The 14,039-nt window shown below is 49.7% G+C and overlaps 1 protein-coding gene across 2 annotated transcripts in view; it reads left to right on the forward strand.

Moving 5' to 3' along the window:
* WDR7 (WD repeat domain 7) overlaps window positions 1-14,039 on the forward strand; it is a 49,852-nt gene that overhangs the window by 5,792 nt on the left and 30,021 nt on the right. Inside the window, exons 3-18 of one of the 2 annotated variants that reach the window (XM_066339285.1) lie at window positions 168-274; window positions 985-1,063; window positions 1,157-1,331; window positions 1,844-1,920; window positions 2,647-2,766; window positions 3,063-3,208; window positions 3,576-3,678; window positions 3,808-3,949; window positions 5,184-5,432; window positions 6,778-6,998; window positions 7,512-7,707; window positions 8,515-8,729; window positions 11,255-12,018; window positions 12,111-12,199; window positions 13,130-13,210; window positions 13,763-13,881. In XM_066339285.1, the coding sequence (XP_066195382.1) occupies window positions 168-274; window positions 985-1,063; window positions 1,157-1,331; window positions 1,844-1,920; window positions 2,647-2,766; window positions 3,063-3,208; window positions 3,576-3,678; window positions 3,808-3,949; window positions 5,184-5,432; window positions 6,778-6,998; window positions 7,512-7,707; window positions 8,515-8,729; window positions 11,255-12,018; window positions 12,111-12,199; window positions 13,130-13,210; window positions 13,763-13,881 (2,883 nt within the window). The remainder of the gene's footprint in view (window positions 1-167; window positions 275-984; window positions 1,064-1,156; window positions 1,332-1,843; window positions 1,921-2,646; window positions 2,767-3,062; window positions 3,209-3,575; window positions 3,679-3,807; window positions 3,950-5,183; window positions 5,433-6,777; window positions 6,999-7,511; window positions 7,708-8,514; window positions 8,730-11,254; window positions 12,019-12,110; window positions 12,200-13,129; window positions 13,211-13,762; window positions 13,882-14,039) is intronic. The other variant, XM_066339287.1, reaches the window with a different exon arrangement.

Genomic DNA, 14,039 nt, shown 5'->3' on the forward strand with positions numbered 1-14,039 from the left:
CTGTGTGAAGTAGAAGGTCTTCCAAGATGATCCATCCACTGCTGTGCTAATTAAATGTGTGTGCACCTATTAATGGATATATAACACACGAAGTAGAAAGCTGGGGTATGCATATTCTGGTCATTTGTGTTATTTTGACTCCCTGTTTTCTTTTTCCCTGATCCCAGATCAATCCCAGAGCTCTGCTCTTTGGTCATACAGCCTCAGTGACTTGTTTATCCAAGGCCTCAGCTTCCAGTGAAAAGCAATATATAGTGAGTGCATCAGAGAGTGGGTGAGTTTCTCAGTGTTTATTGATGTGCAGAACTGCAGTAATGGGAATTTGTCCCCAGTTTATCCATGTATTCACCACTGTGTTTGATTTTTATCCTCAAGAAAAAGATTTCTCAGCAAATACATTTTTTTTTTCATTGGTTTTATTTATTAATTGTAGAGTAGCAGTTTAGAGGTGGAAGCAGGAAGGATTTCTTGTGCAATTAATATCCAAATAGATAGAGATTTTATTTTTTTTTTTATCCTAGAAAGGCAGGGAATGATTTGCCTAAGTAACCTTTTAGCAAGGAATTTGAGGGGAGAATGTGTCAAAATTTAGAATTTCCACCTTGGGCTGATTTTAGGGCTAAGTCATCTCTTTCCATTGGATTTAAAACCAAAATGTGTTTTCATCAGGAATTTATCTGTCTGATGGGAAGGAGAGGGCACCTCACAAATTTAATCAGAACGATTAAATTTGAATATAAAGTTTTAAATTAAAAAATACACAGGGCGATAGCTGCTCGTTTGAACTGCTGCAGGTTCTGTAATTTATCCTCAGAGGGAACAGGAGGATTTGGGAGGACTGGGAAGCCCAGTAGAATTTGAGTTTCTCTAAATACCCTTGATACAATCCCCAATAAATGGTTCAGCTGACGTTCCTCCCGAGCTGAGGGGGCTCCAGTGCTTGGAGGGCTGGACTGTTCTCCACGTGGTTTCCCTGTGTTTTAGGGAGATGTGCCTGTGGGATGTGAACGACGGGAGGTGCATCGAGTTCACCAAGCTGGCCTGTGCACACACGGGCATCCAGGTGAGGTTGTGCTGCTGGTGTGCTCCTGCAGGCAGCAGGGAGCCATCCCTGTGCTGCCTGGGCTCCAATTCCTGTTTGTTCCCATCTGGGCAGTTCTATCAGTTCACCGTCGGCACCCAGCGGGAAGGGAGGCTCCTGTGCCATGGACATTACCCTGAAATTCTGGTGGTGGATGCAACCAGCCTTGAAGTTCTTTATTCTCTCATCTCCAAGATCTCTCCCGACTGGATCAGCTCCATGGCCATCATCCGCTCCGACAGGACACAAGGTGATTATTCTTTGTCCCCATCCAGCCTGGCCTTGGACACTTGCAGGGATCCAGGAGCAGCCACAGCTGAAGTGCCACCTGAGCACAGAGCAGATTTGTTCTGCTCATTAGTGATAATTTGGTGGGCTTTCCTTTCTGGCAGCTGAGTGTCTCGTTGTGGAGACTGGAATTGCTGAGAGGTTTGGGGAACACGGAGGAGACAGTCCTGACTGAAGGACTTCTCTCTTGAGTTAAGGCTCAGCAACAGTTCTGAGCTGGGCATTGCCAAAATCCTGGGGTGGGAAAGCTCAGCTCTTGTCCCCACAGCAGATAAATTGCTGGGACACCAGGAAATGAGCTCTGGTGTGAAGTGTTTCCTGCTAATGCCTCTCGTTTATTCCTTGTTCCGTGAGCATCTCTGCAAATAAACATTCCATTCAGAACAAATGCTCCAGGATGAGGCTTTCATTAATGCTCAGATATGCAGAGGTGAGGCAGTCCTGGTGGCTCAGCCCCATCTTTGTGTTTCCCAGAGGACACTGTGGTGGCCGTGTCCGTGACTGGCATCCTGAAAGTCTGGATCATCACCTCGGAAGTCAACCGGCTGCAGGTAGGCAAAGGGCTGGGTCACTGACACCTCCTGTGGCATGGAGCCTTCTGTTCCTGATGGTCTTTTTCCTCTTGGCCAGCGGGAAATCAGCTGACTGAATTTTCCTTTACTCATTTAACTTGCCGTCAGAATTCCTAATGCTTCTCAGAGAACTGATTTCCCAATTAACTGTAGGGCTTTTTTAACTGTCCAACTTTTCCAAATCTGTTTTTTATTTGTACCATGGAGTGATTTGTGTTAGTGTTTTGCTGAGCAGACCATACAATTTTTAGGAATACTCATAATTCAGGATTATGTCCAGCTCTCTTTGAGAGTTATTTGGCATTTCCTGGGTCCTAATGAATAAAAGTCCTAAAGGAGATTTGCCCCAGACCTGTGGTGAATCAGCTCTTCACAGAAACCTCTTGTAAAAGATATTTCTCAACGGAGGAAAAACCCTCCCTCTGTTTAGGAGTGGAATCTGCTTCATTGCAGCTTCCTGCCTGGCTGCAAGGTCAGCAGCCCTAATCTGTGCTGCTGGGCAGACTGGGAGCTTTGAGTGCCCAAAGAGGACACCACGTGCTGCTGCAGATCTGCTTAGGGGGAGGAACGGAGCAGACACTGCTCCCAGGGCTTGGGTTCTCCGTAGCTGTCACTGTCTGGCACGTGTAAAGTGCCCCAGTGTTTTCCCCTGGGCTCAGCTGGAGCAGGGAGGAGTTGGTTGAGCGTTGTTTCTCTTTGGTTTAGGACACCACGCCGGTGTTTGAGGAGGAATCCAAACCCATCTACTGCGAGAACTGCCAGAGCATTTCCTTCTGCTCCTTCACGCAGCGCTCGCTCCTGGTTGTGTGCTCCAAGTACTGGAGGGTAAGGCAGCACCCCTGGGGCCTTCTCCCTCAGGAGTCTCAATTAAACTGCAGGAAAACAGTCCCAGTGAGATGCTCCAGGTCTCTTTAATGCACCTCTATTATATAGTTCATGTATTTCTAGATGGTTAATCCCAGTCTCTGCCTGGGCTGCAGGTTTGGAAGGAGATGACCCTAAAGTCTTTTCCCACCCAAACCATTCCGTGGTTCTGTGATACTGGCCCCAAAATCATCAGCTGCCTGGGCGTTTAATGTGTAATTAATTGGCTCATAACAACAGACTTTGTTTCCTCGCAGGTCTTTGATGCTGGAGATTATTCCCTCTTGTGTTCAGTGCCCAGTGAAAATGAGCAGACCTGGACTGGTGGGGACTTTGTGGCAGCTGATAAAGTGATTGTGTGGACAGAGAATGGACAAAGTTTCATCTATAAATTACCAGCCAGGTACTCAAATGAGATTACCTCATTTATTTAATTTTTGATTCATTTGAATTAATTGAAGAACTACTGAAATATTAGTCCAGTAAGGGAAGACATGTAAACACAAAGCTATAAGATTAATTTAAAATTTGGCAACAAAGAGGTAAAACATGACAAGAGTAAACCCAAAGTCTTTCTGACATCTTCATGGTGTGCAGATGTGTTTGTTCTGGGTAGAGATAGTGTTTTATCTTGAATATTCCCACATGAATCAAGTGGGAACTCCTTCCTTGCCCTCACACGATCAGAGTGGGAGCAACGTCCATGTCCCACTGTCGGAATCCCTCTTTAACACAAGGAATTTCCCTCCTCTCTTTGTTGTCACACCCAGCTGCCTGCCAGCCAGCGATTCGTTCCGCAGGGATGTGGGGAAGGCAGTGGAAAACCTCAATCCTCCTTCCTTGTACAGCGTGTTGGACAGAGCAGAGAAGCAGGTACACCTCTTTCCTTGGAGCTTTTCTGCTGGGCTGTGTCAGGCTTGCTCCTGCTTTAAAAGGAAGGAAGCTGGGAGCTGAGCACGTGCTTTGTGTGTGGTCTGAGGTTGTTCCTTGTTTCTCCACCAGCTCCTTATATGTCCTCCAGTGACTCGGTTCTTCTGTGGCCAGAGAGAGTTTTCCTACAGGCTCTTAATCCAAGGAGACTCCTCAGGGAGGCTCAGCCTTTGGAGCATTCCTGACACCCTTGACCAGCAGGAGGGTGCAAAAGGTACCTGGTTAATAATCAGACCTCTGTGCTTTTGCTGGATAAAGCCGTGCTGGTTCTCCCACAGATCATGAGGCTGGGGTTTAATTGTTACCTCCTTGTAGGAGCTGGAGTATCTTTGTCTTATCAGATGTGCTCAAGCCTTCATTAGCATTGTAGCAGTGTCATTTTAGAGGGTGGAGCTGCTACCTGTAGTCCCCATAAGCGTCTCCTGTGGAAGATTCAGACCAAGCAGGTCCACACATTACACACACCAAAGCTCAGCAAAGAGAGGCAAGCAGGGCCTTTGTGTGAGCAGTTCAGTGGGGTTTATTCCAGCAGGCTGAAGGGAACCAGGAGCAAAGACCCGACCATGTGCTGTGCACGGGGTTAAAGAGAGGTCAGGAACCAGTGGGCTGAGGGCACAGGGGCAGGACAAAGGGCAGTGATCTGTAGGGACACAGAGCTGGCCACCAGGAATTCCACAACCAATGAGGAAGCAGGGAAAGAGGAAACTGTGAGAACCAGGGGCATCTCCTCAACCTGGGTGGAGAACTCTGCGGTAGATCTTTCCAGGGCAGGACCCGTGAGAAGTTTGAGGCATTCCACGTAGCATTACTCTTGTGGCGAATTCATTTCCAGCAGAAAATCCCGCAGAGGGCTGGGAGAGACCTTAAACACTGAATTCCACCTCCCAGCACCTTGCAGCTGCCCCAACCCCTGACGCAGAGGGCTGAGAGAGACCTTAAACACTGAATTCTACCTCCCGACACCTGGCAGCCACCCCAATCCCTGACGCAGAGGGCTGAGAGAGACCTTAAACACTGAATTCCACCTCCCAGCACCTTGCAGCTGCCCCAACCCCTGACGCAGAGGGCTGGGAGAGACCTTAAACACTGAATTCCACCTCCCAGCACCTTGCAGCTGCCCCAACCCCTGACGCAGAGGGCTGAGAGAGACCTTAAACACTGAATTCCACCTCCCAGCACCTTGCAGCTGCCCCAATCCCTGACGCAGAGGGCTGGGAGAGACCTTAAACACTGAATTCCACCTCCCAGCACCTTGCAGCTGCCCCAACCCCTGACGCAGAGGGCTGGGAGAGACCTTAAACACTGAATTCCACCTCCCAGCACCTTGCAGCTGCCCCAACCCCTGACGCAGAGGGCTGGGAGAGACCTTAAACACTGAATTCTACCTCCCGACACCTGGCACCTGGCAGCCGCCCCAATCCCTGACGCTCTCCCTCCTCTCCTGGCAGGCCTGCAGAGCAGCACGTCCATCTCCCTGCAGGAGGCCTTTGACCAGCTGAGCCCGCGCCCGGCGGGGATCATCGACCAGCTGAGCACGGCCCCGCACGGCGCCGAGCCGCTGCGGGTCACGGCCAGCGTCTACATCCCGGCCCACGGGCGCCTGGTGTGCGGCCGCGAGGACGGCAGCATCGTCATCGTGCCCGCCACGCAGACCGCCATCGTGCAGCTGCTGCAGGGGGAGCACATGCTGCGCCGAGGTACGGCCTGCCGCCTGCGCGCGCACCCCGGCGGGGTTCGGAGACAGGGCAGTGTCCCCCCTGCTCCTGGCACTGCGGCGCCGGGGGCTGAGGAAAGCTCCCTGGGTTCCTGTCCGTCATGCTCGGGCTGCTGCTGTTGTGGGGGAAGCCTGGAGAATTTCAGGCTTGCTGTGCTTTCTTGCCTCAAGTAAGCACTACATTTGACCTGAGGCCGTGGAACAGGCTTCCCAAATTGAGTGGTGGCACTACATTTGACCTGAGGCCGTGGGACAGGCTTCCCAAATTGAGTGGTGGCACTGCATTTGACCTGAGGCCGTGGGACAGGCTTCCCAAATTGAGTGGTGGCACTACATTTGACCTGAGGCCGTGGAACAGGCTTCCCAAATTGAGTGGTGGCACTACATTTGACCTGAGGCCATGGAAAAGGCTTCCCAAATTGAGTGGTGGCACTACATTTGACCTGAGGCCGTGGAACAGGCTTCCCAAATTGAGTGGTGGCACTACATTTGACCTGAGGCCATGGAAAAGGCTTCCCAAATTGAGTGGTGGCACTGCATTTGACCTGAGGCCGTGGAACAGGCTTCCCAAATTGAGTGGTGGCACTGCATTTGACCTGAGGCCGTGGAACAGGCTTCCCAAATTGAGTGGTGGCACTGCATTTGACCTGAGGCCATGGAAAAGGCTTCCCAAATTGAGTGGTGGCACTGCATTTGACCTGAGGCCGTGGAGCAGGCTTCCCAAATTGAGTGATGGCACTGCATTTGACCTGAGGCAGTGGAAAAGGCTTCCCAAATTGAGTGGTGGCACTGGGGTTGTGGGTGTGTCGTTTGAATAGTGTTGTGTGATCTCACAGGGTGAAAAGCTTCGAATTTAAGCGTTTTTTAATAGTAATATATATGGGGCAATGTGGAGGATTTAAGTCCTTCTTCTTCACCTTCTTCTTCATGGTTTTGGTTCTCTAACTGGGTGAAAAAGGTCAGCATTGCAGACCTTGTGTGGTCAATTACTTGTTGAAAGTATAAATAATATAGGTGTCATTTTGTTATTGGACACTTAATGCTTAAAAAGACACCACAGGAATAGTTAGAGGTTCTTCATTTTCTGCCTTGTTAGCTAGAGCTCAGAACTCGTGAGGCTGTGATACACTGGGTCCAAACACAAAACTACAGCTCCTGTGTATCAATGCCAGCTCTAACACAAAGAAAAGGAGATAAAACCCTCACACTGCTGGACGTGTGGGTTCCATAGAACGTTACCTTCCTCGTTTGGGGGTGTGAGTGGCAGAGCAAAGGCTGTCCTACTGAATTCCTCTTCTCCCTCTCTCCCGCTGTGCTCCCCGTGGCAGGCTGGCCCCCTCACCGCACGCTGCGAGGCCACCGGAACAAGGTGACGTGTTTGCTGTACCCTCACCAGGTCTCCTCCCGCTACGACCAGCGCTACCTCGTCTCCGGCGGCGTGGACTTCTCCGTCATCATCTGGGACATCTTCTCGGGAGAGATGAAACACATCTTCTGCGTCCACGGGGGAGAGATCACCCAGCTGCTCGTTCCACCCGAGAACTGCAGTGTGAGTTCTCCGGGGTAGCCTCGTCCAGCTCCTCCCTGAGGATGGGAATGCAGCGTGGAATGCCGGGGGTGTGGCGCCGACCCAGCCCTGGCAAGAGCCTCACTGAAAGAGCTGGGTTATTCTGTTATTTATGGTTTCTTCCATCATGTTTGGATTGAAAATAGGGGCTTTATTAAACCTATTAAAATAGGGTTTAGAGACAGTTTTGTCTCTTGAAATGTTCTTAGCTGAATAAGTAGAATTAATGAACAAAGCAACAGATTGAAAACCTGGGGATTTGCTTAGCAAAATGGGGTTTAATACCCATTTTCTCTCTCTGATGTGCAAAGGATGGATTAAAGGGAATTTCTGGTCAGGGAATTCTGTTCTCAGTGAGTTTGAACATTGATGTAGGTACCTGAGTTTTGTTCGTTAAGGAGGCTTTTGGTCACCCTGCTTGGCCCAGTGCAGGAAAAGGTTTCTAACACCACCTCTGCATTATGATGAAGCTTTTTCTCTTTCTCCCTTGATTAGGCAAGAGTCCAGCACTGCGTTTGCTCTGTGGCCAGTGATCACTCCGTGGGCCTGCTGAGTCTGAGGGAGAAGAAATGCATCATGCTGGCCTCCCGCCACCTCTTCCCAATCCAAGTGATCAAGTGGAGGCCCTCCGATGACTACCTGGTGGTGGGGTGCTCTGATGGCTCCGTGTACGTCTGGCAGATGGACACTGGTGAGCCCAGACAGGGAGACTGATCCATCTGGGATGGGTATAAATGTAGCTCTGCTTGTGTCACTTTGGCACGTTTCTGTTTGGAGTTTATCACTCCAGGTGTTCAGTACAGAATCACCCCAGGGCTGTTTCTGAACCTCATGGAAATTTGGGGAACGTGCCATCTTTTTAGGTGTTGGGATTCTGGAAGCTGAGAGTTTCAGGCTTTCTGTTCTGAGGGGCACTGGCCCTCAGGCAAGCACTACATTTGACCTGAGGCCGTGGAACAAGCTTCCAAAATTGGCTGGTAGCACTGGGGTTGTGGGTGTGTAGTTTGAATAGAATTGTGTTGTCTCACAGGGTGAAAAGCTTAGAATTTAAGGTTTATTTTATAATTATATCTATGGGGCAATATGAAGGATTTAGGGCATTGTCTAAGTCCTTCTTCTTCCTGGTCCTGGGTGGTTTTTTCTTACTGTGTGAAAAGGTCCTCCTTGCAGCCCTTTGGGTTTTGGTTATTGGGTTAAAAGCATAAATAATGTAGGTGTTAGTTGAAAAGGCTTTGCAGAGATGGAGAGGCATCCATTTTGCACCCCAGTTAGTCAGAGTGTAGCAGAACTGACGGCTGGTGAGGCTGTACTATAGACAGGAGTTAATACACATCTAAATCCGAGCACCAGCTTGGCCTCTCCTGTACCATCCCCACCTGGGCAGAGGAGGAAGCCAGGACATTCAGGAGCACTCACTCAGGGCCCAGCTGTTCAAACACAGCGTCACTCCCTGTGCTGTGTGGTGTGCTGAGCTGTCCCTGCCTCTCCCGCCTGCCAGGGGCCCTGGACCGGTGCGTGATGGGGATCACGGCCGTGGAGATCCTCAGCGCCTGTGACGAGGCCGTGCCGGCCGCCGTGGACACGCTCAGCCACCCCGCCGTCAACCTCAAGCAGGCCATGACCCGCCGCAGCCTGGCCGCCCTCAAGAACGTGGCCCACCAGAAGCTGCAGACCCTGGCCACCAACCTGCTGGCCTCCGAGGCCTCCGATAAGGTGGGTGTGCTCCGTCTGTGCAGGGGGAGGTCAGATCCGGGAGGTGCCGTCCTTGTAACCACAGGGTTCTGGGCCAGAGCTCTCCAAAACCTGAACCTGCTTCTCCAAAACCTAAATGTGGTTCTAAAAAACCTAAATGTGGTTCTCCAAAACCTAAATGTGGTTCTAAAAAACCTAAATGTGGTTCTCCAAAACCTGAACCTGCTTCTCCAAAACCTGAACCTGCTTCTCCAAAACCTAAATGTGGTTCTCCAAAACCTAAATATGGTTCTCCAAAACCTAAATGTGGTTCTCCAAAACCTGAACCTGCTTCTCCAAAACCTAAACGTGGTTCTCCAAAACTTAAACCTGGTTTTCCAAAACCTAAACACAATTCTCCAAAACCTGAACCTGATTCTCCAAAACCTGAACGTGGTTCTCCAAAACCTGAACGTGCTTCTCCAAAACCTAAATGTGGTTCTACAAAACCTAAACGTGGTGCTCCAAAACCTGAAGCTGGTTCTCCAAAACCTGAACCTGCTTCTCCAAAACTTAAACCTGGTTTTCCAAAACCTAAACACAATTCTCCAAAACCTGAACCTGCTTCTCCAAAACCTAAATGTGGTTCTCCAAAACCTGAACCTGCTTCTCCAAAACCTAAATGCGGTTCTAAAAAACCTAAATGTGGTTCTCCAAAACCTGAACCTGATTCTCCAAAACCTAAATGTGGTTCTCCAAAACCTAAATGTGGTTCTCCAAAACCTAAATGTGGTTCTACAAAACCTAAACACAATTCTCCAAAACCTGAACCTGATTCTCCAAAACCTAAATGTGGTTCTCCAAAACCTAAATGTGGTTCTCCAAAACCTAAATGTGGTTCTCCAAAACCTAAATGTGGTTCTCCAAAACCTGAACCTGCTTCTCCAAAACCTGAACCTGCTTCTCCAAAACCTAAATGTGGTTCTACAAAACCTGAACCTGGTTCTCCAAAACCTGAACCTGGTTCTCCAAAACCTGAACCTGGTTCTCCAAAACCTGAACATGGTTCTCCAAAACCTAAATGTGGTTCTCCAAAACCTGAACCTGGTTCTCCAAAACCTAAATGTGGTTCTCCAAAACCTAAACCTGCTTCTCCAAAACCTGGACATGGTTCTCCAAAACCTGAACGTGGTTTTCCAAAACCTAAACACAGTTCTCCAAAACCTAAACCTGCTTCTCCAAAACCTGAACCTGGTTCTCCAAAACCTGAACCTGGTTCTCCAAAACCTAAACGTGGTTCTTTCCCAGTGTATGGTGGTGTCCATGATACCACTGCAGTGTGTAACCTCCTCTTTGGTTTTATTTATTTATTGCTATTTATTTGGAGTTACAGCATCTTTTTGCAGTCAGTCTCCTTATTTTCAACATCCTGCTTCATTCGTTTTTCTTTCTGTGACACTCCCAAAGAAATGACTGGACATCTGAGTGCTTTCAGGAAGAAGACACAATAAGCAGTTACTGATCAGGGAGACACCTTTTTATTGCGTTTTGGGAGTAACTGAATTTTATGCTCTGATGTATTTGCATTTTAATCGTTTGCCAGTTCACTGCAATGAGCTGGAATGGCTTAGGCTGGAAAAGCCCTCTTAAAATCAAATCCAAGCATTCCCCAGCCCTGCCAAGCCCACCACTATCCCGTGTCCCCAGGTGCCAGATCCCCAGGGCCTGGAATCTTCCCCTGGTCTGGGTTTGGGGCAGCCCATTCCATGAGGAATTGCTCCAGTATCCAGCCCAAAGCTCCCCTGGCGCAGCTCGTGGCCAGCAGAGTGCAGCAGAGCTCCGTTCCCAGCTTTATCCCTTTCTTCTGCCTTGTGCTGTCACCTGCTGTCGGTGAGAAGCAATCTCCCTCCCTTAGAGCACCGCCAGCGTGTTTCCATGAAAAAACGTGTGCTCAGGGTCCCTGCTGCTGCTCCTGCCGAGCACAGGCAGAACTGGGAATGTTGTCTTTGTACCTGCAGTGTTTTATGTGGGCTCCTCACCCAGGGCAGGTGCTGGGAGTGAGGGAGGTGTTAGGGAGAATAATGCTTAAAAACTTAGGGTAACGTTCTGGTTTCCAGTCTCCTTTCTTCAGCATTTATCCCACAGCACCTTCATTCCCTTCCTCGTCCTTTTTTCCCCTCGGCAGAGAGGGAGGGAAGGAGGAGGAAGATGGACTGAAGGGGAATGACCAAGTGGTGCAGTAATTAATTGCAGGTCTGGGTGAATCTGAGCAGCTTCTTTTCTAATGGCACGTATTGATTCCATACTTCACCCTCCAAGTATGAAATACTTCATGTGTTTTAAGCTTAATAACTAAAGATTGGAATTTTGCTGTTCCTTGGAGTCTAGCTACGATCTCCTGGGTTTCAGGAGGAGGAAATGTGAACTCGTGGCTCACCTGCAGGGCTCAGCTTACCTCTAAACATCTGTAAATTGAATTTCTGCGGTTCGTGGCTGCGTTTCAGGCTTTGCCTCATCCACGACTTCCCCGGTGGTGGCAATTTCCCTTTGCTCTCTTGCTTTTCCAGGGGAATCTACCCAAATACTCCCACAACTCGCTGATGGTTCAGGCCATCAAGACCAACCTGACAGACCCGGACATCCACGTGCTGTTCTTCGACGTGGAGGCGCTGATCATCCAGCTGCTGACGGAGGAGGCCTCTCGGCCCGACACCACCCTGGTGTCCCCAGAGAACCTCCAGAAGGCCCCCGGCGCCTCCGACAAGGGCGGCTCCTTCCTGGCCGGCAAGCGCGCGGCCGTGCTCTTCCAGCAGGTCAAGGAGACCATCAAGGAGAACATCAAGGAGCACCTCCTGGACGACGAGGATGAGGACGAGGAGGCCGTGAGGCAGAGGAGGGAAGACGGCGACCCGGAATATCGCTCCAGCAAATCCAAGCCGCTGACTCTGTTGGAGTACAACCTGACCATGGATACGGCCAAGCTGTTCATGTCCTGCCTGCACGCCTGGGGCCTCAACTCCGTGCTGGACGAGCTGTGCCTGGATCGCCTGGGCATGCTGAAGCCTCACTGCTCCGTGTCCTTCGGCCTGCTGTCCCGAGGCGGCCACATGTCCCTGATGCTCCCTGGCTACAACCAGCCCGTGGGCAAAGCCAGCCTGGAGGAGCCGGGCAGGAAGATGTCCGTGACGGAAGGCTTGGGAAAGGGCACCTACGGAGTGTCCCGGGCCGTCACCACGCAGCACCTGCTCTCCGTCATCTCGCTGGCCAACACGCTGATGAGCATGACCAACGCCACCTTCATCGGGGACCACATGAAGAAGGGCCCCAGCAGGTAGCTGTGACTTCAGCCTAGCCTTGGGTTTGGGCTGGTTTACCCTGGAGCCTCCGGGGCTGATTGTCTCCCCCTGGATGTTTCCTGTTTAGGCCGCCCAGGCCAGGCACCCCCGAGATGGCCAAGGCCAGGCCGCCCCCGCCCGCCTCCAGCCACGCAGCACAAGGGCAAATCAAACAAGGTAAAAGCCTCTTCCTTGGCTACCCTGCCTCTGTTGTCCCAGCTCACCGCTCTGAATTTAACGCCTTGTTACCAAGAGATAGAATGATTGAGTGCCAGGAAAAAGTATTGTGGTAATGTAGTGTTAATCTCAATGAAATTATTGGGGTTAGGCCTTGTTTAAGGATCAACACAAAGTGCTGGTTCTGCCATGACATCATTCCCCACTCCCCAGGAGTTTCTGCCTGTTTCAAATTCTCCCAAACATTCTGGCTTTGATTAGGCTTAAAGCCTGCAGCTAAAGGCTCCACAGCCTCATTCCCAAAGTGTTTCTGGGGGAGGGATCCCAGCTTGGTGCCAGGATCACTCCTTGGCTGGTTGGAACTCCTCACACTGGAAGAGAGTGAGCAACTCCAGCAACATCAGGCAAAAAACTCTGGAGTGAAGCTTTAGTTTCAGTCTGGGGTGGGTTTGTGCAGCTGTAATTGATGGTTTTAGTACAAATTCAAAATGTGTGGAAATACGGGAAGAAGCAGCAAAATTGCCAGCTTTCTAATTTCCAGTCAAGCATGAAGTGAAACCAAACCCCCCCTGCCTAAAAGCAGTTTAAAAATCAGTTGATTTAGATGTACTCTGGTCTTTTCAAAACATCCCAGTCTCTCTTACTGTCTCCATGTTCCTCTGCAGCTGCATGTCTCACTCTTCCTTCTTGGAAAACCTGGAATTCTCCTTAAGTTGAATATTATTTTGAAGCTGAGTATTATTTTGAGTTGACCATTATTTTGAAACCGAGTATTATTTTTAAGTTGAATATTTCAGTTGAAGATCATCACAAGCCTCCTCTTGTTTTCCATCCTTCAGTGATACTAATCCGTTTTTCTGCTGCTGCTCTCCTCACTTCCCTCTTGTTTTTTTTTCTCTCTCTTTTATTTCTTCTTCTTTCCTCTGCAAGTTGCTCCTGCTGCTGCTTCCAGCACGGAATCTGGGCACTCTGACACTTCTGCTTTCCATTCCTGTTTCTTAGTCAACGAAGGTACTCCTTCCTCACTTTTCTACTTACCCTTTACTTCAGCTAAAATCCTTTCCCATTGTTATTTTTGTTTGATTTCCAAAGCAGTTCTTTGAACACAGCCATACCTGGGGTAGGGTTTCCTGTTGGCTATTAAAAAAAAAAAAAACAAAAAAACAAAAAAAAACCCAAACAAAGGGCAGTTTCACACCACTTAAATCTGAGTTTTGGTGTTGATGGAGATTTGAATACGATGCCGGAGATAATATTGGATGTGTGTTTGATATAATATGGAGTATTTCAGGAGCATTGTGTTATTTCAACAATTTGTTTTACCTACATAGTTCTGCAGACGTGCAGTAGGAATTCACCTGGATCAGGAGTGCTAAAATAAAGATTCAGGTGGATAACAGGGGTAGCAGGCAAACTGTGCTGGGGTGTATTTGCTAACTCGAAATGAGGCCAGAGAGCCCCTTGAGGGGGAAATTTTCATGAGTTTGCTGTGATTTATTTCTGAGATGTCCCCACAGATGACCGTCCCTGCACTGGAGGATGTTTGTCTCCTGTGTTTTCCAGGCTGGAGCCAGCTGGCTGCCATGCACTGTGTGATGCTCCCAGACCTGCTGGGGCTGGAGAAATTCCGGCCTCCCCTCCTGGAGATGCTGGCACGCCGCTGGCAGGACCGCTGCCTGGAGGTCAGTTCAGCCCCGGTGCTCTGGGGCTGCTCTTCTCTTCCAGTGCTCTTTCAGTGGCAGGAAAGCCCTTTTCCTCACCCAGAGATGCCTCCTGGGAGCTGTTTTAAGGACTTCTGTCCCATTTTCAGTCTCATAGAAGGGTGGGATCAGTACAGATC

This window comes from Sylvia atricapilla, chromosome Z, assembly GCF_009819655.1.
Source record: "Sylvia atricapilla isolate bSylAtr1 chromosome Z, bSylAtr1.pri, whole genome shotgun sequence".
NCBI classification, from domain to species: Eukaryota; Metazoa; Chordata; class Aves; order Passeriformes; family Sylviidae; genus Sylvia; species Sylvia atricapilla.